This window comes from Plecotus auritus (genome assembly GCF_963455305.1).
Source record: "Plecotus auritus genome assembly, chromosome: 8".
NCBI lineage: Eukaryota > Metazoa > Chordata > Mammalia > Chiroptera > Vespertilionidae > Plecotus > Plecotus auritus.
This window is the reverse complement of record NC_137782.1, coordinates 167,882,500-167,907,511: the sequence shown is the minus strand read 5'-3', so window position 1 is coordinate 167,907,511 and position 25,012 is coordinate 167,882,500. Positions and strand designations below refer to the sequence as shown.

General features: G+C 40.6%; 1 protein-coding gene across 9 annotated transcripts in view; it reads right to left on the bottom strand.

Moving 5' to 3' along the window:
- Nucleotides 1-19,266, bottom strand: part of PUM2 (pumilio RNA binding family member 2) — a 79,821-nt gene extending 60,555 nt beyond the window's left edge. For 2 of the 9 annotated variants that reach the window (XM_080684379.1, XM_080684377.1), the window contains exons 1-2: nt 19,011-19,262; nt 472-540 (exon numbers count right to left, since the gene is read on the bottom strand). Coding sequence is in view for 8 of the 9 variants with exons in the window: in XM_080684377.1 (XP_080540503.1) it covers nt 472-522 (51 nt within the window). In the remaining variant the exon portion in view is untranslated. Of the gene's footprint in view, nt 1-471; nt 541-19,010 lie in introns of all 9 variants that reach the window. The other 7 variants (XM_080684371.1, XM_080684375.1, XM_080684373.1 and 4 more) reach the window with 6 other exon arrangements.
- Between the last annotated feature and the right edge of the window lie 5,746 nt (nt 19,267-25,012).

The window sequence follows — 25,012 nt, the reverse complement described above, 5'->3', positions numbered from 1 at the left end:
TAATAAAGTATATATAAAGATCTATAAGAAGTCAGATGAGGAAGTATAATTCCACTGCAGACAGCAACAGGACAATAATAGATAAGCATCTTTTCCAACAGAGTCTTGTAGAGGATTAGAAGTTTTTTTAAGCAAACAGTGAACAAGGAGAGATTTTTGGAAGAGAGAATAGTGAACAATTTAGTATGGCTAAAGCAAACAGCATACATATATAAAACAGAAGGACAAGAATCAAGAAGGCTCTTTTCTAAGCAAAGTATTTATGATTCATTACAAAATATAATACATTATTTAACCAATCAACTGGACACAAATCTCACTAAAGAAAAGCTGAAAAATCACAACTACATAACTGTATATTTTAAAAACCTGCACCATTAACCACTAATTTCAAGATTTACAGTTAAAAAAGGCTCAGTGGCTCAAATAATCAAAGTGAAATATACATTCTTAGCATTCATAAATATTTACCTCTCCCATTCCCCGAGAGTCTAACGCAAGAGCTTGAAAATCATGATTCATTTCATCCACAAATCAAACCTGTTGAATAACAAAAACAGAATTAGTAGAAAGAAAAATTTAAATAATGGACTGCATCAACTCTTTTTATATTATATTAAAGTTACTACTGATGTTAGCGTGAGTTGAGATGGGCAAGAACAGATTTCTCTATGAAGAGACAGGTTTTCCTAAACAGAGCACATAACAACAATCTACATTAAAAACTGTGTGCCAGGCAGGCCAGTGTGGTTCAGTGGTTGAGTGTCAACCCATGCACCAAGAGGTGGCTGTTTCAATTCCTGGTGGCTGTTTCAATGCCCGGGTTGTAGGCTTGGTCCCCAGTGTGGGGGGTGCAGGAGGCAGCCGATCAATGTTGATGTTTCTCTCTCCCCCGAAAATCAATAAAAACATATTTTAAAAAATTGTGTGGGAAAAGAAAACCTACTAGTTTCTTGAGCAAAAGAATAGAAGGAAAATAAAGAGTAGAGAAGAAGCGAGCTCAAGTACTAAAGTGTAGTTATCTTTTTTTTGTATTGCAGTTCCTATTATAAAATTATTTTGCATTACATCTTTCAGTTAAGGATTTTCCAAAATTCCTCAGCATTTCATTATTTGTAGATCTCATTGCAATAAAAAAATTTCACTAAAATTACTTTAGTGATGATATAATTCAAAGCAACACAAAAATTAATCAGCTGTAATTATAATGCTCACGTTTTCTTAATAATTCCTTTCCATTCCCCTCAAATGCAAAACTAAAACATGTATTTCTATCTTTTCCACTTCCAACAAATAGCTGAAATTGCTTTTTATCTTTCATATGACAATGAATATGTTCTTGAGTCAAAGGCCCTTGCCTCATAGTGTTAAATATTGCTGGAGAAAAGCACTTAAGCCTAAAACAAATTCATAGCCCTCAAAATTTTGGGCCTTGCAACATAATCCTGTTATTTTTTCCTGTCAGTTATATCTCTCTAAGATTCCATAGCATTTTTACGTTACAAAGCACTCCTTCTTTCCTGTAATCCTGCTCTCTGTTGCTACTTTGTCCCTTATAATTCTTCATTTTCACTTTCTTATAAGTATCCAGTTGCTTCTTCACAGACTAATTGTCACCTCAACTCATAAATGCTAGTGTTCCCTTAGTATTCTATCCAAAGTACTCTCTTTTCTGTCCTTTGTTCTGAGCATGTTCTGAGCAATCTCTTCCACTCTAATTGCTTTGAGAAATATATGTATATTCTTAGGACCCTCACCTCCATATTCATATTTCTAAACCAAATCTCTCTCCTCTTCAAAATTTCCAACTATCTTTGACTTCAGTAAAAACACACTCTACACAAAAGAGAAAAAAATCATAGACAAGAAAGATATCCAAAAATCACATATCCAATACAGGATCTGTATCCAGAATATATGAAAAACTTTTTTAAAAATAAGAATAACCCAATTTAAAAATGGGCAAAAGATCTGAACAGATACTGTATCCAAAGATATGTGGTATTGCATGATCTCACTCATATGTGGAATCTAATGAACAAAATAAACTGATGAACAAAACAGACCTAGAGACATAGAAGCATGGAAAAGACTGTCAAACCTCAAAGAGAATGTAGGGAAGGGTGGGTGGGTGGCAAGAGGTCAACCAAAGAACTTGTATGCATAACCTATGGACACAGACAATAGGGCAGTGAAGGTCTGGGGGGGGGGGGGGGCCTAGAAGAGGTCAATGGGGGGAAAAGGGGACATATGTAATACTTTCAACAATAAAGAATTATTAAATGAAAAATAAAATAAAGATTAAAAAAAGGTTCAGGGTTAAAATGATGGCACACAAAGGACCATGAAATGCACTGACTGTAATGTTTGTTAATCTCTATACTGTACTACTTGATATCACTGAAATAAAGATCCTCAGGATCTTCGTGGTACCCGAAGGGCATTAAAAATGTTTTTGATGAAAGAAACCAAGATGGCGGCATAGGTCAACACCTAAACTGCTGCCTAGCACAACAATTTCAAAACTACAACTAAAAGACAAAATGGACAATATCCGGAACCACAGGAAGGCTGGCTGAGTGGAAATTTTACAACTAGAAAGAAAGAGAAAAGCACACTGAGACTCAGAGGAGCTGTAGGAGGCAGAGGTACTGAGAAGTGTGCGCGGAGAAAACTGGCAACTGAGTGTGCAGCTAGTTTTCTCAAGCGGGAGGGAGACAAAAGCTCCAGACTGTGCTGAACTCCAGTTCCGGGCGAGACTCTGGGGACCCAGACTCATACGGGGTGAAACTGGACTGTCAGGAAAGAGAATGGCACACTGAGACTCAGAGGAACTGCAGAAGGCAGAGGTACCGAGGCGCGCATGCAGAGAGGGTGGGCAACTGAGTACGTGGCTGGCTTTCTCAAGCAGGAGGGAGACAAAAGCTCCCAGCTGCAATGAACTCCTGTTCCGGGCGAGACTCTGGGGACCCAGACTCATTCGGGGAGAAACTGGACTGTCTGGCAGTGGGTGAAACTCGAGGGCAGCTTTCTCTCAGAGGTGCTTGCAGCGATTACCATGGGACACTGAGACACAGGGGCCTATTAGGGCAAGGCTGACAGGAAACCAATGCTGTCTGCTCCGCCCTGAGACTCCGCCCCAACCAAGCTGAGCACAGAGGCTTTTGCAAGTCCTGTCTCATAAGGGTGTCTCCAGCACAGAAATTCTCCCAGCATAGACACAGCTGATCCTCACAGCCAATTGGCCTGGAGGTCAATTCCTCCCAGTGATACCAACAATAATCAAGGCTTAACTACAACAAGACTGTGTACACAGCTCACAAAGGGATGCACCAAGAGGGTCCACCTCAGGTAACTGGGCAGGCTGAGCCACTGGGTCCTATAGGACACCTAGTACACAAAGCCACTCTATCAACTCAGGGAAGCAGCCAAAATGCTGAGACAAAGAAACAGATCACAAATGAAAGAAATGGAGGAAAGCAAACGACTGGATATAGAGTTCAAAACCACGGTTATAAGGTTTTTCAAGAATTTCCTAGAAAAGGCCAATAAATTTAGTGAGACCGTCGAGGATATGAAGAAGGACCAACTAGAAATTAAGCATACACTGACTGAAATAAAAAATATTATACAGAGACCTAACAGCAGACTAGAGGACTGCAAGAATCAAGTCAAAGAGTTGAAATACAAAGAAGCAAAAAACACCCAACCAGAAAAGCAAAAAGAAAAAAGAATCCAAAAATATGAAGATAGTGTAAGGAGCCTCTGGGACAACTTCAAGCGTACCAACATCCGAATTATGGGGGTGCCAGAAGAAGAGAGAGAGCAAGATACTGAAAACCTATTTGAAGAAATAATGACCGAAAACTTCCCCCACCTGGTGAAAGAAATAGACTTACAAGTCCAGGAAGCTCACAGAACCCCAAACAAAAGGAATCCAAAGAGGACCACACCAAGACACATCATAATTAAAATGCCAAGAGCAAAAGACAAAGAGAGAATATTAAAAGCAGCAAGAGAAAAACAGTTAGTTACCTACTAGGGAGCACCCATACGACTGTCAGCTGATTTCTCAACAGAAACTATGCAGGCCAGAAGGGAGTGGCAAGAAATATTCAAAGTGATGAATAGCAAGAACCTACAACCAAGATTACTCTACCTAGCAAAGCTATCATTCAGAGTTGAAGTTCAGATAAAGAGCTTCACAGATAAGAAAAAGCTAAAGGAGTTCATCACCACCAAACCAGTATTATATGAAATGCTGAAAGGTATTCTTTAAGAAGAGGAAGAAGAAGAAAAAGGTAAAGATAAAAATTATGAACAACAAATACATATCTATCAACAAGTGAATCTAAAAATCAAGTGAATAAAAAAATCTGAACAGAATAAACTGGTGAATATAACAGAATCAGAGGCATAGAAAGGGAGTGGACTGACAATTCTCGAGGGGAAAGGGGTGTAGGGGGTGCAGGAAGAGACTGGACAAAAATCGTACACCTATGGATGAGGACAGTGGGGGTTGGGGGGAAGGGCAGAGGGTGGGGTGGGAACTGGGTGGAGGGGACCTATGGGGGAAAAAAGTGGAACAATTGTTAATAATCTGAACAATAAAGATTTATTAAATTTAAAAAAATGTTTTTGGTGTCTTCTGGAAAAAAAGAAAAAGATATGTGGCAGCAAATAACTATTCTTTTCTCTTAACTTGTTAGGAAAGCTGGTTCACTAACAGTTCTCACACACCAACATTTCATTCATCCATTAGTTCAGTAAGCTTTTTTTTTTTTTTTTAATATATTTTATTGATATTTTACAGAGAGGAAGGGAGAGGGACAGAGAGCCAGAAACATCGATGAGAGAGAAACATCGATCAGCTGCCTCCTGCACACCCCCCACTGAGGATGTGCCTGCAACCAAGGTACATGCCCTTGACCGGAATCGAACCCGGGACCTTTCAGTCCGCAGGCTGACGCAATTATCCACTGAGCCAAACCGGTTTCGGCAGTTCAGTAAGCTTTTACTGGGCATTTTCAATGTGTAAAGATTTTTCTTTTTTTAGAGAGAGAGAGAGAGGAAGGGAGAAGGGAGAAACATAGATGTGAGAGGGAAACATCCATTGGCTGCCTCCTGTATGCCCTCTACTGGGAAAATTGAACCAGCAACTCTTCAGTGCACAGGACTACACCCAACCAGCCAGGGCAATGTGTAAGATTTTGTAAAGAAAACACTGAGTTAAAATATGACTTCTGTTCTCAAAGAGTTTAAAGTAGTCTGATATGTTTTCTGGTAATTGGAGGAGTAGCTCCTATCAAACCAAACCCTCCTAAAGATAACAATAAACTCTGGACAAAACAAAAATAAAGCTATAATTTAAAATAAATAAATAAAACAACTGAAATTCCTATTAACAACCCAGTCTTAAAGACTTGAAGATCCAAGGAACGGAGTTTGGAACAAAGAGAGCAGCTGGCAACTAAGAAGGGAAGTCTTAAAAAGGAGGCAACCAAATTCTGCTCAGATTTTTAGACCATCTCTGTACTCCATGTGTGGAATACATTCCAAGCAGCCCCATTAAGGTGAAAATAACTAAACAAAATACCTGCTGCTGACCACCACAGAAGTCACAGAGTTTGAATCCCATGAAAACAAAAACAATCAGAAACCAATATTCTCCATAGAATTTAGAGCATTTTCAATGTAAACATGTCTAGAACACAAACCAAAATTAGACATGAAAAAAAGAACAAAAAACCCCAAAATTATTAGACATTTGTAGATACCGAAAAACTCCATTAATAAATACTAACCCCAAGATGACCCAGGGGTTAGAATTAGCAAAGATCTTAAAGCAACTACTATAACTTTGTTCAGAGATAAAAGAAAAACACATGCTACTAATGAAAGAAAAAATACAAAATTTCAGCAAAGCAAAACTATAGAACCAAAAGGAAACCCTAAAACTGAAAATAAATAAATAAATTTTTAAATGTCACTGGATGCACTTAACAGCAGATTGGAAATAAAGAGCTGATGAATTTGAAGTCAGATCAATAGAGATTTCCAATCTGAAGAAAGAGAAAAAGAGGAGAGAATGAGGTGGAAAAATTATTTGAAGAAACAATAGCCACAAATTCCCCCCATTTCATGAAAGCAAAATTTACAGATTCAAGACAACAGTGAACCCTAGGCAAGATAAATAGGAAAAACCCATACCCATGTACATCGTAATAAAAATGCTGAAAACCAAAGATAAAAATAAAATCCTGAAAACAGCTAGAGGAAAAAACAACATTACAGAAAGGGGAAAATGATATAAATGACCACTGACTATGCACTAGGAACAATCGGGACCAGAATATAAAGGACCAGACTTTGAAGTGCTGAAAGAAAAAAAAAAAATGCCAAACTACAATTTTATCTGTTGGAAAGAACTTTCAAGAATAAAGGCCAAAACAAAGACCTTTAAATAAAAAGAAAATTCATTACAACAGACTTCTACCTCAAGAAATGCTTTAAAAGAAATTCTTCAGGCTGAAGGGAAACATACCAGATGGAAATTCAGATGATCAGGAAGGAATAAAGAGCACCAAAAATGGAAGAATGTGCCTAAGTACAGAAGACTATTTTTTCCTCTTAATTTCTTTAAAAAACATAAGCCCATTTAAAGCAAAAATTTCAATACTGTATTATGAATTTTATAACATTTGTAGAACTACTACTTTACATGTACATTCCATATCCATTATAATAAATATTTCTAGCCATACCGTCATGACACTGAGTTTTAAAGCAAAACCCAGTTTGAGATCAAAATATTTTTTATCACACACATACATGCACATATAAAATTTTATATACATATATACTTTGGATATTTATATATAACCCCAATTATCAAGGTAAGAAATCTTAGTCTGAATGTGTCCTATCATTTTGTAACATACAATCTAAATTCTTTATCTTAATGACACACTAATGACTTAGTATAGTCTACTTTAAACATCTTTGATTTCTAAGTTTCTTTAAATTTCCCTAAATTTGGACAAAGTACACTCATTCTGTAAGTTCTTCATAGGATTTCATATTGCTCTTGATTCTATGCTCTTTATATTCTTTTTCTAAGATTTACAATTATGATCTCATTTTCTCTTAATTCTTCTATCTTTAGCCCTTATATTTTCTAGATCGCCTAATGGCGAATCATATGAAAGCTTCATGATAATACTAACATGTTATCAGGAATCACCTAATATTTACACAACTTTCTAATTTCTTTTTTTAAAATACATTTTATTGATTTTTTACAGAGAGGAAGGGAGAGGGAGAGAGAGAAACATAGATGAGAGAGAAACATTGATCAGCTGCCTCCTGCACACCCCCTACTGGGGATGTGCCTGCAACCAAGGTACATGCCCTTGACCGGAATTGAACCTGGGACCCTTGAGTCCGCAGGGTGACGCTCTATCCACTGAGCCAAACCGGTCAGGGCAACTTTCTAATTTCAGAATGCTACAAATTTAGTCCTGGCCAAACCAGTGTGGCTCAGCTGGTTGAATGTCATCCCATGCACCAAAATGTCAGGGTTTCAGCCGATCAATGCTTCTCTCTGTCTCTCCCTCTCCCTTCCTCTCTAAAATCAATAAAAACGTATTTTTTAAAAATGCTGCAAATTTAAATCCTATCAGCTTGATAATGCATCCACACAATTCTGACTTCATCATTCAATTTATAAAATATATTAAACTAGAGGCCTGGTGCACGGATTCATGCACATTGAAAGGAAATTAATTGGAAGGAATATTTTAATATTGCTATCCGCCCTTTCTCTATAATAGAAGTGTCAACCAAATTCACGATCGACAATGACAGATCAAAACACACGTGTGCGATTGGCGCCAGCGAGAGCTTTATTATGTATCACACATGCGCAAGTCAACTTAGCCTTTTATATATATATATAGAATAAACTTGCATAATTAGACCTGCTTTCTGGTTTAGCTAAACTTTTTCCAGCCCAGTGAAGCACCCCAACTTCTCTTTCAGGTAATTGTCAGCCACACAGCAATAAATATCAACATGAAACACGTTATTATTGTAGAGCACACAGGGAGAACAAAGGGTAAAATATTTAACTGCAGTAGTGTTTGACTATATTCTGTGCAGTGAGAAAACCTGAAGTCATTTTCAAGTTCCACCATTTCTTACTTCTTTTCAGTCGGGTCAAGTTTTTAAACTTTCTAAATCTCTGTTTTCCGGCTAATGAAAAGAAAATAGGATTCTACCAAGTTTCCTATCTACCTACTCTGGGACTTCTGTGAGGATCAAATGAGATGAGGCACGGGAAAACGTTTCATAGACATTTGGTTAAAGTGTAAAATGTTTCCACCTGGCTATAAAGCAAGTCGAGTTCCTGGGCTGAACAAACTCCAAGGAGGCTAGTTGCCAGGGAGAGGAAGCTGGGCATTGCTATGTGACGCCATTACCTGGGGCCCACAGCGACTGTTTCGGGCTGGGCTGGGCTGTGGGCTGCATTTTGCGCTTATGGGGTCTTGGCAGCATTGGCTGCGATTTGGTGGGCTGTCACTCCAGGGTGGTGGCGGGGCCTGTGTCTCACTTGGGGGAAGCTGAGTGTTCCTTTGTCGGCGCCAGGTCCGTGGTGCCATTTATTTGTAAACTAGAGGCCTGGTCCATGGATTTGAGGGGTCTCGGATTGCGAGAGGGCGCAGGCCAGGCCAAGGGACCTCATTGGTGCACAACTGGGGCCAGGGAGGGACTGCGGGAGGGCTCCAGAGAGTGTCCAGCCCATCTCGCCCAGTCCCGATCGGCCGGACCCCAGCAGCAAGCTAACCTACTGGTCGAGGGTCTGCCTCCTGGTGATCAGTGCGCGTTCTAGCAACTGGTCTAACAGTCGCTTAGGCTTTTATATATATAGATGGCCAGTGCGCATCATGACAGCTCCTGTGTTGAGCATCTGGCCCCTGGTGGTCAGTGCAGGTCATAGTGACCGGTCAGACGGACACTTAGCATTTTAGCCTTTTATATATATAGATGATATTAACCCCCAATGTGGTAGAGCAGAAATAGTATTTGATTTAGATTCAGAATATAAGAGTTCACAGTTTGACTTTTGCAAGTGTCTAATCCCTAAATCTTAACTTACTTATCTGTTGTGAAAATCAAAGAGGCAATGTATTCAAAAGTTCTTTGTGTTGCCCCACTGGTGTGGCTCAGTGGTTGAGCATCGCGACCAATGAACCAAGAGGTCACTGGCTCGATTCCCCAGTCAGGGCACATGCCTGAGTTAGGGGCCCAATCCCCACTAAGGGCCGTGCAGGAGCCAATCTCTCTCATTGATATTTCTATCTCTCTCTCCCTCTCTCCCTTCTCTTTCTCTAATATTGTATTTGAAAAAAATACGAATAATCATCAAGAGCATCATTACAGACTACTCTAGGAAGAACTGACACTCCCTTGGCCAGTGTGGCTTGCTTGGTTAGGAGTCAACCCATGCACTGGAAGGTTGCTGGATCGATTTTGGGTCAGGGCACAAGTCTGGGTTATGGGCTGGATCCCCATTAGGGCTATGCGGGAGGGAACCAATTGATGTTTCGCTTTCACATGGATGTTTTCCTCTCTCTCTCAAAATCAATTTTTAAAATCTTAAAAACAAAAGAAAGAATTGATAACTTTCTGAGGCTCTTCGGGTGCTCAGTGTTTGTCTTGTTAGTATTCCAGCTTCCTGCCTCGCTGTCAGGTTAAGTACCACTTGACTTGAAAGTAACAGTACCACTTCTAACATTTCTAATTACGTTACTTTTAATTTGCAGTAACCTCAGATATCCAAGTATGGTAGATTTTTAAGAGTAAACAGGCTCTAAGAAGGAAACTGCCTCTAACAAACACAAAAACACATTCTAAAATTACAATTCTTTAGGAAAGCAAGATGGCATCATATCTGTATCAGTGCATCTATCTCTTGAACCAATCTCCCCAACTTTGGGGATCAATCCTAAGAATAAAACCTAAATAAAAAAAACCTTTATGTACAAAGATATTTGTAGTTGTGTTGCTTGCAATCCTGAAATTATTAACTGCATAACTGTCCCACAATAGGTAATACAGCACTACTATAAAATGGAGTATCATGCAGCTTATAAAAATACTAGAGGCCTGGTGCACGAAATTTGTGCACAGGGGAGGGGTGTCCCTCAGCCCAGCCTGCACCCTCTCCAATCCAGGACTGCTGGCTCCCAACTGCTCGCCTGCCTGCCTTCCTGATTGCCCCTAACCACTTCTGCCTGCCAGCCTGATCACCCCCTAACCACTCCCCTGACAGCCTGATTGATGCCTAACTGCTCCCCTGCCAGCCTATTTTTCCCTTACTGCCCTCCCCTGCAGGCCTTGTCCCCCGCAACTGCTCTCCCCTGCAGGCCTGGGTCCCTCCCAACTGCCTTTCCCTGCAGGCCCAGTCGCCCCCAACTTCACTCCTCTGCCGGCCTGGTCACCCCTAACTGCCCTCCCCTGCAGGCTTGATCGCCCCCAACTGCCCTCCCTTGCAGGCCTGGTCCCTCCCAACTGCTCTCCCCTGCTGGCCATCTTGTGACGGCCATCTTGTGTCCACATGGGGGCAGCCATCTTGTGTGTTGGAGTGACGGTCAATTTGCATATTATTCTCTCTCTCTTTTTTTAAAAACTCAATAGTATTTCTTTTTTTTAAATATATTTTATTGATTTTTTACAGAGAGGAAGGGAGAGGGATAGAGAGTTAGAAACATCGATGAGAGAGAAACATAGATCAGCTGCCTCTTGCATACCCCCTACTGGGGTTGTGCCCACAACCAAGGTACATGCCCTTGACCGGAATTGAACCTGGGACCCTTCAGTCCGCAGGCCGACGCTCTATCCACTGAGCCAAACCACTTAGGGCTGCATATTATTCTTTTATTAGATAGAATTTGAGTTTATAATTTAGAAAATGCTCGTATAGTAATGTTAAAAAATACTGAAAGGAAATAAAATCCATAGTTCTTATGTGATCAGAGTACACCAAGTCTTTCATCTATTTATCTGAATTTTATTGCCTTTCTACAATAAATCTGTGTAACTGATGAGAGAAGGAAGATTTTTATTAAGAATAAAAAACAAAACACTTAGTAGTAGACTTAAGAAATTTTCTCGCACTGGCTAGGTAGCTCACCTGGTTAGAGTGTCATCCCAATACACCAAGATAGCAGGTTCAATCCCCGGTGAGGGCACATACAAAAATCAACCAACAAATACATAAATAAATGGAGCAACAAAAATCAATGTCTCTGCCTCTCTGTCTCCCTCCTTCTCAAATTAATCAATAAATAAAGAAGCATAACAAAAAATTTTTCCCCAAGAGTAAAAGCACTGAAACTTTACTGAAGCTCTTTTCTGTTTACTTTCAGGTTTTCATCTGTGGTTCAAATACATGAGGTCATAAGGTAAAGAGCCTCTGGATAAATGTGATAGGTCTCTTACCACTAGGGATCAATTCTTTCGTTTGCCCAATGCAGGGATCAACAAACATTTTCTCTAAAGAGCTAGATAGCAAACATTTTAGGCTTTGTGGGTCTCTACTGCAGCTTCTGAACTTTGCATTTTTAGCACAAAAACAGCCATAAACAATATAGAAGTAAAAGAGCATGTCTGTGTCCTAATGAAATATTATTTGGCAACAGTGAAATCTGAATTTCATATATATTGAATGTGTCACAAAATTATTCTTCTTTTGATCACCTCCCCCCTCCCTCCCCCCCGCCAACATTTAAAAACCAGTCACAGGTAGCGGGCCAAACAAAAATGGGTAGCAGGCCAGATCTGGCCTGTAGGTCATAGTTTGCTGACCTCTCCTTAAATGCATTTACTCTCTTGACTGCTTCACACAAAAAAGTAGACAATCCACTCTCAAATATGAAGAAACCAAAAGTTAAGCATCAGGGCTTTGTTTTCAACTTTTTCAATTATTCTATCTATATGCATTTTAAAAAATAATGAAGATTTCAGATTCACATTTAACCAAAGGTGATTTTATTATTTTCTTTAAGTGATCAAGTAGGTTACAGGGGAAAAACTTTAAAACACTTTAGGGCCGTGACTTTCTATCAGTGTGCTGCAAAAAATTTTAAAACATGCCCCCTGACTATTAGTTACTGGCACTGACCCCTTTTCTTTTTTCTAAGACTGTCAATAAAAAGAAAGAAAGAAAAAAAAAAAGACAACAGCCAACACAACAATCAATAGCCATCTAGTGTGAATGAATCAAAATTACACTGATTTTTTGTCAGATTGGCAACAAATATATTTTCTGATGTGCCACAGAAGTTTAGTAATTAGCTTATGTGTGCCATGAGATGAAAAGGGTTGAAAATAACAGGTTTAGAGTGCTACCATTTATTTCAAGCAAAAGAAAGAGAATGGGAGAACAAAGAGGGCAAAACAATGGGACAAAAAGAAAATAAACACTTTCAACTCTCCTGCAATAACCTCCATATTCCCGTAATAAAGTTGAAGGGGCATGGTAACACATATACCATCAAATGGTACTCAAAATGCCAATCAGCTATGTCCCATATGGCTACAAATGTCGGTATCATCTTGACGGAGGTGGGGGTGGAGAATAAGAATTTGGACATAAATTTGACAACTTTAGATCTTAGGGAGGAAAAAGAACAATCTTTTCTTCTAATGAGCAACAGAATATCTAACAATCAGTTACATAATATTGAACTGACTATGTTTACTTACAGAAAATGTATCCAGGAGTATTTATATATAGTACACAGTACTGCTTAGGGTGTAAAAGAAACTTCCCAATATTACTTCCTTTAATAACTAAACAATTAGCATCGCTAATATAGAAGATACGTAATAGAAACTTTTCTAGGGCTAAGAACCTGTGTAATCTTGAGATAAATTTGAACCAAGGTTTTTGAGGTTATGATTCTCCTTCCTAGCAAAAGAATAGTGTTCTACTAAATTCTAAAATCCAACATTACGGGCATATATCATTTTATTACAATTCCCTTTATTGCACTTCTCAGATGTGTTTTTACAATTTAAAGGCAAGACCCTTTATCAACAAAAAGATTACTACTTGCTTAATTATGATCCATGCTTTATTGTGGTGGTCTGGAACCAAACCCAAAATATCTCCAAGGTATGCCTGAAGCTAATTTTTCTGTAAGCAGCATTATTACTAATTATGTGAGAAAAAAATAGATAAAGCACATCAAATAACTTGGTTAAGTTCTGTCAGTTTTTAGATGTACTAATGTATGTTCCAAAGGGTTTACAAATAGTGTGAAGAACCAAGAATATGCATAAGTACTGTACATTTATATCATTAAGAGTACTAATTTTTCTCAGTCAGCATCTGATCCAATTCCTCATCATATACCTATAATAAATAAGTTAGGAGAAAAAACCATTTGGAGCTACAATAAATGGTATTAAAACACTTTCTACCATCATATTAACACTAATCACATTTTCAAATTATAGTTTTATTTTAAAGCCATAGTAGAAATTAAACTTTGGTCAGAGGAGGTAGGGTAGGAACTGCGTCACAGCCACCTAAATGCTCAATGCTGAATGAAAAATTTTAAGGTATTTTATAAAATGAAAATTCAGATCATGAAATCAACTAATATCTGGGGAGTGACCATAAATGTCTTCATATATATTAAATAAACAATGCTCATTTTAATAAAGAGACAATGAATAAGGTTATTCCTCAGACTTTTTGTAATGCTGAAGACACCAACATAAAATGACTGAAAGCAACTTCCCATTGGCACTAGTTCTCCAAATGAGTCCTCTAATACCTAAAGGTTGTTGCTACCTTGTCCATAAATTACTAAATAACACAAAAAAATTAATTCAAATAAATGTAAGTCAGTATGCACTGAGTAACTTATACTACTTATAAAATGTTACTATTCTTGGATATTTATTAAAAACACTACAAGGAGGCCCTAGCTGGTTTGGCTCAGTGGATAGAACGTTGGCCTACGGACTGAAGGGTCCCGGGTTTGATTCCAGTCAAGGGCACATGCCTGGGTTGCAGGCTCGATCCCCAGTGGGGGGCGTGCAGGAGGCAGCCAATCAATTATTCTCTCGCATCATTGATGTTTCCATCTCTCTCCCTTCCTCTCTTAAATCAATAAAAATATATTCAAAAAACAACAACACACCACTACAAGGAGTGTTTTTAATGAACATCAGATCATCGAGCAAACAAACAGGTGCTGACATCCTTAAGAAGTACCTTGTCTCTTCAGTGTATTAAATCACTTTTACAAATTTGCCAAGAAAATTAATGTTTAGCAGTCCTTTTTTCTTATCCATGAGAAATGTAAACTTAAATCCAGATTTAAGTATTTATAGATCATTAGCCTTCAAAGATTTAACATTAGCAATTTCTACTAATCACCATTACCAAGTAATTGAGTTGAATCAAACACTTTTCTAGTGATATTGGACAAGTCACTCAGCTAGTGGTGAGTCAAGATCCATACCAACACGTTTTGATATCTGCTACTTGTTTGTCCATGTACTTCATGGAGGAATTATGTATGCTTGTTTTACTTGCATAAAGAACAGTATTACTGACTCAACTATATTGAAGACAAGCTAAGTTTTATGACAAATTTGGCAAGAATGTGTTATCAAGCATCTCGTGTCCTCTACGGCACCCAGGCCTGCAATACTGGGCCTCAATGGGGACCTTGGAATGCCGGGGAAGGCGGGTGAAGAAGGCAAAGATGACGGCTTTGGGGAAGCAGAATATGCTGCCATCAACTCAGATTGCCATCAAGCAGAATATGCTGCCATCAACTCAATGCCTGTCTGGACCACTTGGTAGAAGACGACCACCTCCACACCCGCCTCCAGGAGCTCCAGCCCCAGCTAGGGGAGGCCATCAGCGATGCCAACCCCTATACTCCAGGAGCCCCCAACCAGGCCCCAACCCTGATTCCCTGGGCCAGACTCTAGCCTGGGCACTCACCATCTGACTTAAGATACCCTTTCAAGGGTTGGCCTACAGGTCCCCTGGTGGCTCTGCCTACTTGATCCACTCTTCAGGTACTCCCCTCTGTATGTCTGGGCCAACCCCAACCCCATCCCCATCCAACTTCCCTCTGGGGGTCAGGTATGGGCCTGCAACCCAGCCACCTTGCCTCCTCCCAATTCCTGGGCACTCTCTACTTTGCCCAGGCCTTGAATGTCCTCAACAACAACAACAAAAAGTATTATCAATATACATACTCCCAGAAACCAGAAATCTTCAGACTCTAGTTCAAATCTTCTAAGATTAGAAATTATATTATTCCAGCACCAGCATTGAGACATCAAATAAAAATTTACCAAACACTTCTGTGCAAGAATGCTTTAGCTATTTGAGGATAATCTTATAGTCTCAAGGAAGCAAAATAGGATAAGTATACATATACTTACATATATGCAAAATATAAGGCCAAGAGATTTTTTTCCTTAAATCTCTTTCAAAGGAGAATCACCATATATTTGAGTCCTTATAATGTATCTTGGATTACAAGTCATTGTCTCAATTTAAGAAAATATTGTTTAGGGAAGTTCCTTTATTTTAAAAAACAAAATACTGCTTTGAGAAGATCTACACACTAAACAACCTCAATCAATGCCAGTTTTTGATGATTTTTAGATATCTGAAAGAAGCAGGTCAAATAGTTAGATGGTAATAAAGATGACACGCTTTATAAAATTGTTAGATATTACAAAGTGGCTCTAATGAGTCAAAGATACACGTGGAATGACAAAGATATATTTTAAAATGAGCCTCCCCAAAACAGTATTTCTAAATTAGCATTATTTTGTTATTTACTAATCCATTATCCTAAAAGTGGAAGCAGACATTATATGTTTAATGATGTAATTTAATGTGAAACAGAACCACCACCTATAAAGAATTATTGTCTCAAAAACAAATAAACAAAAAAACAAACACCCCACTAGCCCAGTCAGTGTGGCTCAGCAGTTGAGCATCGACCAAAGAACCAAGAGGTCACTGGTTTGATTCCTGGTCAGGGCACATGCCCAGTTGTGGGATTGATCCCCAGTAGGGGGTATGCAGGAGGCAGCTGATGTTTCTAGCTCTCTCCCTTCCACTCTCTCTAAAAATCAATAAAAACGTATTTTAAAAAACCACACTAAACTTCAACCATATAATGAAGCTGCCAGATCTAAATAATACTGGTTTATCAGAAATAGGACAGAGATAGAACAAAATCAATATATGATACAAGAAATTTCCCAGTCCAGAATAAAAAAGAGGGGCGTGGGGGGGGGGAGGGGAGAGGATCACCTGGTTTCACTAACATATCTATGACATGAAAGAAATTTTAAATTTATATTATAAATACAAAGAGGCTTAAATATCAAATATACTGTGTAAACCTAGTTTGAATCCTGATTCTAACAAATCAACTATAAAATACTTTTTTTTGGAGAAAATCAGGGAAATCTGAACACAGAATGGGTATTAGATGATATTAAGAAAGGTGACACATGTTTTAGGCAAGTGTCCCAATTTTTCATTTTTAGTTACAGAAAAAATCACCAAGGAAAAATACAATATTAACCTTATTCTCTAAACATACTGCTACCTGAAACTCTGAGAAGAAAAAACATTTATCTTGCATCAACCTATGTAATAATGCTATACAGTGTTTCATTGGAAAAGCTTATATTTTCATAAATTCACCTTTTCCATTACAAAAGCAATATCTTTTTAAATGAAAAAATGTCTATCTATATTGCTAAACATAAAAATCTAATGTCAGAAACAAATTTACCCAGTTATAAATACAATTTTTATTTCCATCACATCTGTCAATATAATGGCCTCAAACTGTGAATGAATGCCAAAGCCATGAGATACAAACATTGAGACACTTAAAATATCCGTAAGTCTTAAGAAAATGAAAAAAACACAGACAACTTTCCTATCTTAGAAACCCAGCAAGTTTAAAGGTCACTGAACAAGGAAGCATGTAGAACTTGAGTTCAGGAGACAGGAAGCAACCTCCACTTAAAATTATGAAGATCCTGTCAGTGTCTATAAAAAGGAGACAGTCTGGTCACTGAGAAGATTGGCTTTGGATTCATACTTGGCCCAAGTCTCTGTTCATAATTATAATTACGTCTGCCAGCTACGATAAGTACCTACACAGGAAGACAAATTATCTCTCACCAACTGAAAGATTTATAAACAAGTTCGAAGGGTTTAAACACTAATGTGTTAAGACTGCATTATTTGGTTTATGTACTTTTAATGCCTAAGAATAATTGACCTATTAAAGTGACAACCTTGAAAGTCCAATTTAAATATGGCAGTAATTTAGACTTTTTAAAAAGTTGAATCTTACTAAATATTGGGACATCTAAGAGAACTTTGGACTCAGACAAATTAAGTTTAAAAAACTATGTATTAAAATTAAAGTTTACTTTGTTTGAAGATGTTGAAGTATGCTAACAGCAAATCTAACTCGAAATAGCTAGACTTGTGAAAGAAAATGGACCTTTAAAAGCAAAAACTAAACAGCTTAAGAACCAGGATTCTGATATATAACTTTAATTTTTTAAATTAGAGAAAACCTATTCTGGTACAAAAACTGCCCTCAAGGACACCAAAAGATTGTAAATAACTTAATCTTACCAAAAATTGGAATTTTAAAGACATTCTTGCAATAAGGAAAATGCCAACAACTATTTATGACTGAACAGATGAAACAAGTAATTTTTTTAAAAGCAGGATATTAAACGACCAAAAACAGAAGCTTAGCCAATTAAAAACATGTATCTTTTATCTTAACAGGATCCCTACGCAGAATTCCCTAAATCGTCCTCAAATACGCCGGGGTCACATGGTGTGGTCATCTATTAAACATGAACCTCAGCAGTAAACAGGCTTTTTAAACAGTAAACAAGCTTTTAAAATCCTTAGGTAACTCCCTTCATTAAAACTCCTGATATACAATACCTTTGCAGGTATTACATTTCTCTTAAGCGTTTAAAAGCATTTTTCTAATAAAGCTTTCCCTAAAAACCTTTACCAGTTTTAAGTTAAAAAAAAAAATCTCACAAAATACTAAGTCCGGATTTTAATTGGCATGATTGTCTTATTACACCCATTATGTCCGCAATACTGCCCCCCCATACCAAAAAATGTTTAAATATGTGTTATGGAAGTTAAGAAAAGTGCGTTTTCCCCTATCTAGGTTCTCAGAAGTAGCACTAACTTTTACCAACGTGTTTGGGCATAAAAACCTTAAACCATTTGTTTTCCCTAAATGTAACCCTATGCAGATGGGAAACTACCGCTACAATGTATGAAGCCTCTAATCTTTTCTTGGGCTTTAATTTGCACATCCGTGAGTATCAAAAATCTGTTCCAATAACAAAAACCCAACATTCTTACTCAATGGCCCCTAACAAGTCGAACCCAAAGCGCTGTCTCTTTCATACCCACACCTGTCTGCCCTAAGCTTTTTTCGGGGACACACTCGGGGCCTCGCGAATGCCCACACTTGTTCGTAGACCCACTCCTTCCTCTTCGCCCACTCCCAACACACACGCTTCTCTGGATCCACCCGGCCTCTTCCCCCTTCCCGAACCCAACGGCTGGGCGGGCGGGAGGACCGACAGACAGCTCCGTCTCTAACCTGAGAGCAGGGTGGGCCCCCAGCGCCGCGAGGCTTCGGCGTGGGGGAGGGAAGCGAGCGGGAAAGTGGAGAGGCCCCCAGCGCACACCCCCTTCCGGAACCCCCCCCCCTCCTCCGCCACTGCATTGTGCGAGCGGGCCCAGGCCGCAGCCGTCCCGGGCACCCGCAGGCCCCGTCCATCCGCCCCCCGGCGGGCTGCTCCCGTCGAGGCCGCCACACAAAGCCCGAGGCGCAGCCCCAGCGGCGCCAGAGCACGGAGAGAGGGAGCAAGCGCGACTGACTTACGGGGCTGCTGCGGCCGCGCTGCCTCAGCCGGGGACACCGACCGTTGGGCACACGGCGGCGTCGCTCTTAGACGTCCTCCCCTCCTCCGCCTTCGGTGGCGGCAATATCTTCTTTCTCCACCTACCTCCCTCCCCCCCACCCCACCTCCTCCTTCTCCTCCCCCTCCTCCTCCGAACCACCGAGGTACCGAGGGTGAGACACAGAGACTCACAACAACATGGCTGCCGCCGCCGCCTCCCCTCCCCTCCCCCCGCCCACCGGGCGCGCGCAAGGCACTCCGGGAGAAAGAGGAGGAGGGCGCTCGCCTCTCAGCGGCGTCCGACGCTTCTCCCGCGCTCCCGCCGGGAGCTCTGCGCGTGCGCACGCTCTCTGCGCTCGCACACTTCGGCCGTCCCTCCGGCGTGCGCTCCCCGCCCTCACCTTGCGGGCTCGCAGCTGGATCTGGGCTCAGCGGCGGCGCCAGGCTGTATTGTGTGCCGGGAGTGGGCGGCGCGGACGCGGTGTTTCCGAACGCTGCGTTCGGCTGTCTTCCCGCGTGGGGCCTCGACTTCCGAATTCGCTTACCCTCCGCTTCCTCCCCGGTAGCTCGTTCTCCCCCAACTGCGATGTACTTACTGCTCGCACGCCTCTTCCGGGGTGCTGGCACCCACAGGAGCCGGACAGTCATCCAGGCCTTTAGGTTTTCACCCGTATCTCCTTTCCCCGCGTCAAGATTATGGAGGCGCATTTTTTTTTTTTTTTTTTTCAGAGAGAAAGGAGAGGGAGAGAGAAATACAAATGATGAGAGAGAATCATTGATCGGCTGCCTCCTGCACAACCCCTGTTGGGGATTGAGCTTGCAACCCAGGCATGTGCCCTGACCTGCTGGTGCATAAGTCCATGCTCAACCACCAAGCCACACTGGCTAGGCATCTAGGAAGTCTTAATGCTTCTTGGGAAAGAGGGCCCTCATTTTTATTTTACAAATCATACAGCTCGTTTTATTTATGAAGTATTATCTCTATTTGAGAAAAGACTTTTTACTACCGTCATTCTTAGCACCTTTAAAATCAAAACATGCATTATAAATATCCAAATGAGGGACAGGGTATGCAACATTTCCCAAACAAATTTGACTCTGGAAACATTTCTTCGTGGAAAATCTCTCAGAGGTTTTGTGCTCTGCAGAACACAGACGAAAGCCCAACCCTTTAGTGATCTGACTCCACCTATCTGTAGCTCCTGATTCCCTAAGCACGGTGAGCACGTTCTTGCCTCTGAGCCTTCACATATGCTTTGCAATCTGGCCTGTCTCATTAAGCACCTTCTCATTATAATTGGCTTCTCTTGTAGATTTACCTACAAGTTAAGGATGCACTCCTCTGCTACCATAAATATTAGATCCTTAAGGTGAACATTGTAATTGATGCCTCACAGCCATCCTAATCACTTGGGAGCTTGTGAGACATGGAGAATCTTGGCCCAACTACAGACTTACTGATTCAGAATTTGCATTTTAACAAGATTCCTGGGTCATTCCTCTACATGATAAAAAGTTTAAGGAGCATGGGTAAACCAACCACAGTCGTTTTATTTGGCTTGATAGGAAGTGGCTTTGTAATGGGTGTATCATCTGCTTTGAGACACAAAGAGGTGCCAACTCAGAGCATCTATATATATATATATAAAAGGCTAATATGCAAAGTGTCCCCTCAGGAGTTCGACCAGGAGTTCAATCACTCACTATGGCATGCACTGACCACCAGGGGGCGGCGTGGAATGAAGGAAGGCCCCGGTCGGCAGCTGGGGAAGGAAGACCGAGGCTGGCAGCCAGAAGGCCCCAATCAGCCCTTATTGCCAGCCAGGCCTAGGGACCCTACCCGTGCACGAATTTCATGCACTGGGCCTCTAGTCTGGGATAAAAAGCCAGTCTCTCCTGGATGTAAACAAGAAAGCATGTTGCCCCAATTCCTGCTGATAGGCCTCTTGTGACCATTCTCTCCTTCTTCTTTAGAAACAGGTCCTGTGGGCTGGAAGAGGCATAGGTTGGAATGAGTGTCCTGACTTTCCCGCGTCATGCATTGCATCTCAGCACATTGCGGACCAGGAGTTTTATTGCTAGCTTTACCCAGTGGCCAGATAAGTTTTTATTGAACGAGTACAAAAAACGTTTTACATAAATGTTAAAGGCATGCTTTAAAATGAAATACCCATCGCATTTTTGAAGTTGTTTATTACATGTTCTTACAAGCTAATATCTATTTAAAGAATTCTCATGATTGGCCACAAGTCTTAGAACAGAAAACACGAGAGTTCTCATGATCCGTCCACAATGTGTTAGGAATGTGTCTACATGGCCTGTTGAGACAAGTGGTTTTCAACCAGAGTTGCATATCAGAATCACCTGTTGTACACTTAAACTAGATCAACTCCCAGGGCCCACCCCAGAGATGGGTGTAAGCTGAGGCCTGGATATTGATATTTTCAGGAAGCTCCTCAGTTGTTTGTAATATGTAGCCCTTGAGAACACCAGTTTAGGCAGATTGCATCTTAGAGCAGAATGTCATTTTAATATTCCCTGTGCAATTGCCCCTTTTCCACTGGGACTGCTTATGAGACTTCTTATAAACTTACTTTCTTTTTTAAAAAAATCTGTTTTTATTGATTTCAGAAAGGAAGTGGGGAGAGAGAGAGAGAGAGAGAGAGAGAGAGAGAGAGAGAGAAACATCAATGATGAGAAAGAATCATTGATGGGCTATCTCCTACACACTCTGTACTGGGGATTGAGCCCGAAACCCAGGCATGACCGGGAATCGAACCATAACCTCCTGGTTCATGGGTTGATGCTCAGCCACTGAGTCTCACACTGGCTGGGCAAACTTTTTATAAGTTTTGTAAGTTCAAATCATTCCAATTTTGATAGCACTGAAATACTAATGTCCACATTTGGTGAACACCATTATTTCCTGCACAAATACAGGTAGAAGATAGATAGAGAGCTACATAGACAAGAGTGATGGGAACAGGAATAGGCTCAATCTGTCTGTGCTGTTTTAAAAATACAGTGTTGAGTTTGGCCTTTAATAAAATAACTGAAGCAAATGCTCAGATGCATGTGTCTTCATTGCAAGAGAGATTGATTAATAAAAGATTCCTCAAGGTTAAACAAAACCATAGAAATCATTAATAGGACAGAGTAATTTTATCAGACGATATGCTTCAATATAGTTAGGTTTTGAGTTTCTTTTTTCTTATGGAACAGCCTAAAAAGTATGAGAGATTAGCACACTTTTACTTTCTTCTGCCTCTTCCCCGTACTTCCTACTTTTGCTTATATTACTTTATACTTTGTCAGGTTTTATAACATTTACATTCTGTTTTGAGCCATCACTTACCTACTGATTTTTTTCATAATTTCAGTATTCTGTCTTTTGTGTGATGTGCCCCTTTTCCCTGTCCCCTCCCCGCTCCCCCCAGTCTGTTTGTTTAACGGGAAGGCCACTTTTTCTTCCGGCTACTCAAGGTGAACACCAACAAACCTGGCACACTTCTTTTTGCTTTGAGCTAATATGAGTCAAAGCTTTCTGCCCGGCCAGTGTGGCTCAGTGGTTGAGCATCAACCTATGAACCAGGAGGTCACGGGTTGATTCCCTGTCAGGACACATGCTGAGTTGTGGGCTTGATCCCCAGTAGGGGGCGTGCAGAAGGGAGCCAACCAATGATTCTCTCTCATCATTGATGTTTCAATTTCTCTCACTCCCTTCTCTGAAATAAAAAAATATATATATTTTAAATCTTTTTGACAGCTTTCTCACTCATCGGGGACCAGTGTGTCTTTCCTTCAGTGCTATAGTTTGAGTATTGCATATAGTTGTCTTTTTAAAATATATTTTTTTTATTGATTTCAGCGAGGAAAGGAGAGAGAGAGAGAGAGAGAGAGAGAGAGAGAGAGAGAAAAATCAATGATGAGAGAGAATCATTGATTGGCTGCCTCCTGCACGTCTCCTACTGGGGATTGAGCTGCAACCCGAGCATGTGCCCTTGACTGGAATCGAACCCAGGACCTTCCAGTCTTCAGTCTAATGCTCTACCCAGTGAGCCAAACCAGCTAGGGCTTGCATATACTTTTAAGCCACTTTTCTGTAGCCTGAGAAAAACATGGTAGGGGAGGCAAAGACTTTAGCATTAAGTTCAATTCTTACCGGAGGGCCTAGATTCTCTTCACTCAGTAGACATTCTCTTGAACATTCTTTGCCAACACCCAAGCCGTGCAGTCAATAGCTATACTGGCTATTCTGTTCCCATGGACTTTATCTTATTCTGTCAACTGAGTGTCCTGAAAGATGGCAAATTCTTGGTGACATCTGTACCGCTTCCTGGCTTGTCCTGACGTGGCAGCCTGGTCTGTCAGAACCCTGTCTCAGTGCTAAAGCAAAGCAAGAGCCCCGACCTACTTGTGCAGAAGCCCCCTGCCCCCTCCAGGACTGAGCCCAGTTTCTTCAGGAAGTGTATGTGTGTGTGGGAGGCTTGGTTTCTATCCGTTTCCCATTGTCGAAATTATGAGGAAATTTTTCGTATATGTTCTTACTCTGGTGACTTTGCGTAACACAGAATAATCCCCTGCTCTCCGAGTGAAATGTCCAGTCTCACGGAGAGAATTTCTCCAAAGCTCTTCCTACCAATCTCAAAACTCCTGTCCACGATTTCCTTCTGTCGTTCTGATGGGAGTGTTCTGAAGAGCAGCATGGCATGTGCAGGCTTGAATTCCACTCCCTCCAGCCTTTGCAAAATAAACACCTTGCCTAGCTATTGTTCTCCTGTGACAATAAAGCAGTGGGGACCTGGACTGTGGCATGTTTTGGGTTCTGGGAAGAGTTGTTCTAGCTTGGATAGGCTATGGTGGCTGGGGGTTTGTTTGCTTGTATTCTCTGAATGCTTGTGTGTGAGGCCAGTGCTGTGGTCATCTTAAACGTTTCATTGACCCCTGAAGGAGAGGCTAAATGAATATTAGAGGGCGAGCCAGAGGCATTTCCCTGTATATGAACATACCTAGATTAGGTGGGGTTCTCCCGGCTTGTTATGGTTTCTCAGGGGGAAGATCCTGGGTATTCCTCCAATTTGGGCCTGCTGGAGAGTAGGGCTTCTCTAGGCTTACCATAAGAAAGTTTAGGTCCTAGGCACAGGGAGATCTATGACTGTCCAATGTCTCTAAGGCAAGGGCAACTCTGGACCAGGAGGCTGATCTATCTCAGACATGCCACACTTCAATAATTCCCAGAGGATGACTTGCATACCATTGGGGTGACTCTGAGGCTGTGAGAAGGTGAGTCACAGAGTCAAATTATGCTCATAAATTCAAAAATAAATCACCATTAGTCCATGGTGTCAAGGAAAATCGACTGGAATCCTGTACTTTATAGACTGCCAGGAAAGTATATTATGCTTTCTAATTTTGTCATTAAACTAGAGATACATTCCCACAGGAATACAAAATATTGGAGAAAATTTCCCAGTAGTGCAGCAGGCTCACTGTGTTATGGTGATTTATAATGTGGATGAAAAAGGGGTGCTTTAATAAATCTAACCAAAAGTAACCTCACAGGGTGATCTGGTCATAAATGCCTACCTGGGCAGGTCATGGTAGGTAGTCATGCCCCAGGCATATGTCCATTGTTCTTGTGCATCTTGGTTAACACACCTTTGAAATGCCCACCTCCATGTAATCTTTCATACAGTTGCTCACTCCTTAATTCCAAAGGTATAACATGAACTGCAGAATTGTCATCTTCCAGCATTTAAGATTTTGCGTCCCAGTATTGTCATCAATTCGGCTCAGATAAATTCTTATAAAAATTCTCTACAGGTCTGGAGGTTTCTTACGTTGACAATAATAAGAAATATATGTTTGGTGTTTATTGCCATTTCTGGAAGAGAGATCCCCAAACCCTTGGAATTTCCTTAGTGGAAGAGAAGTGAAGGTATCTTTTGTTCATAACAAATCCTTTTTTTAATCACACTGAGTT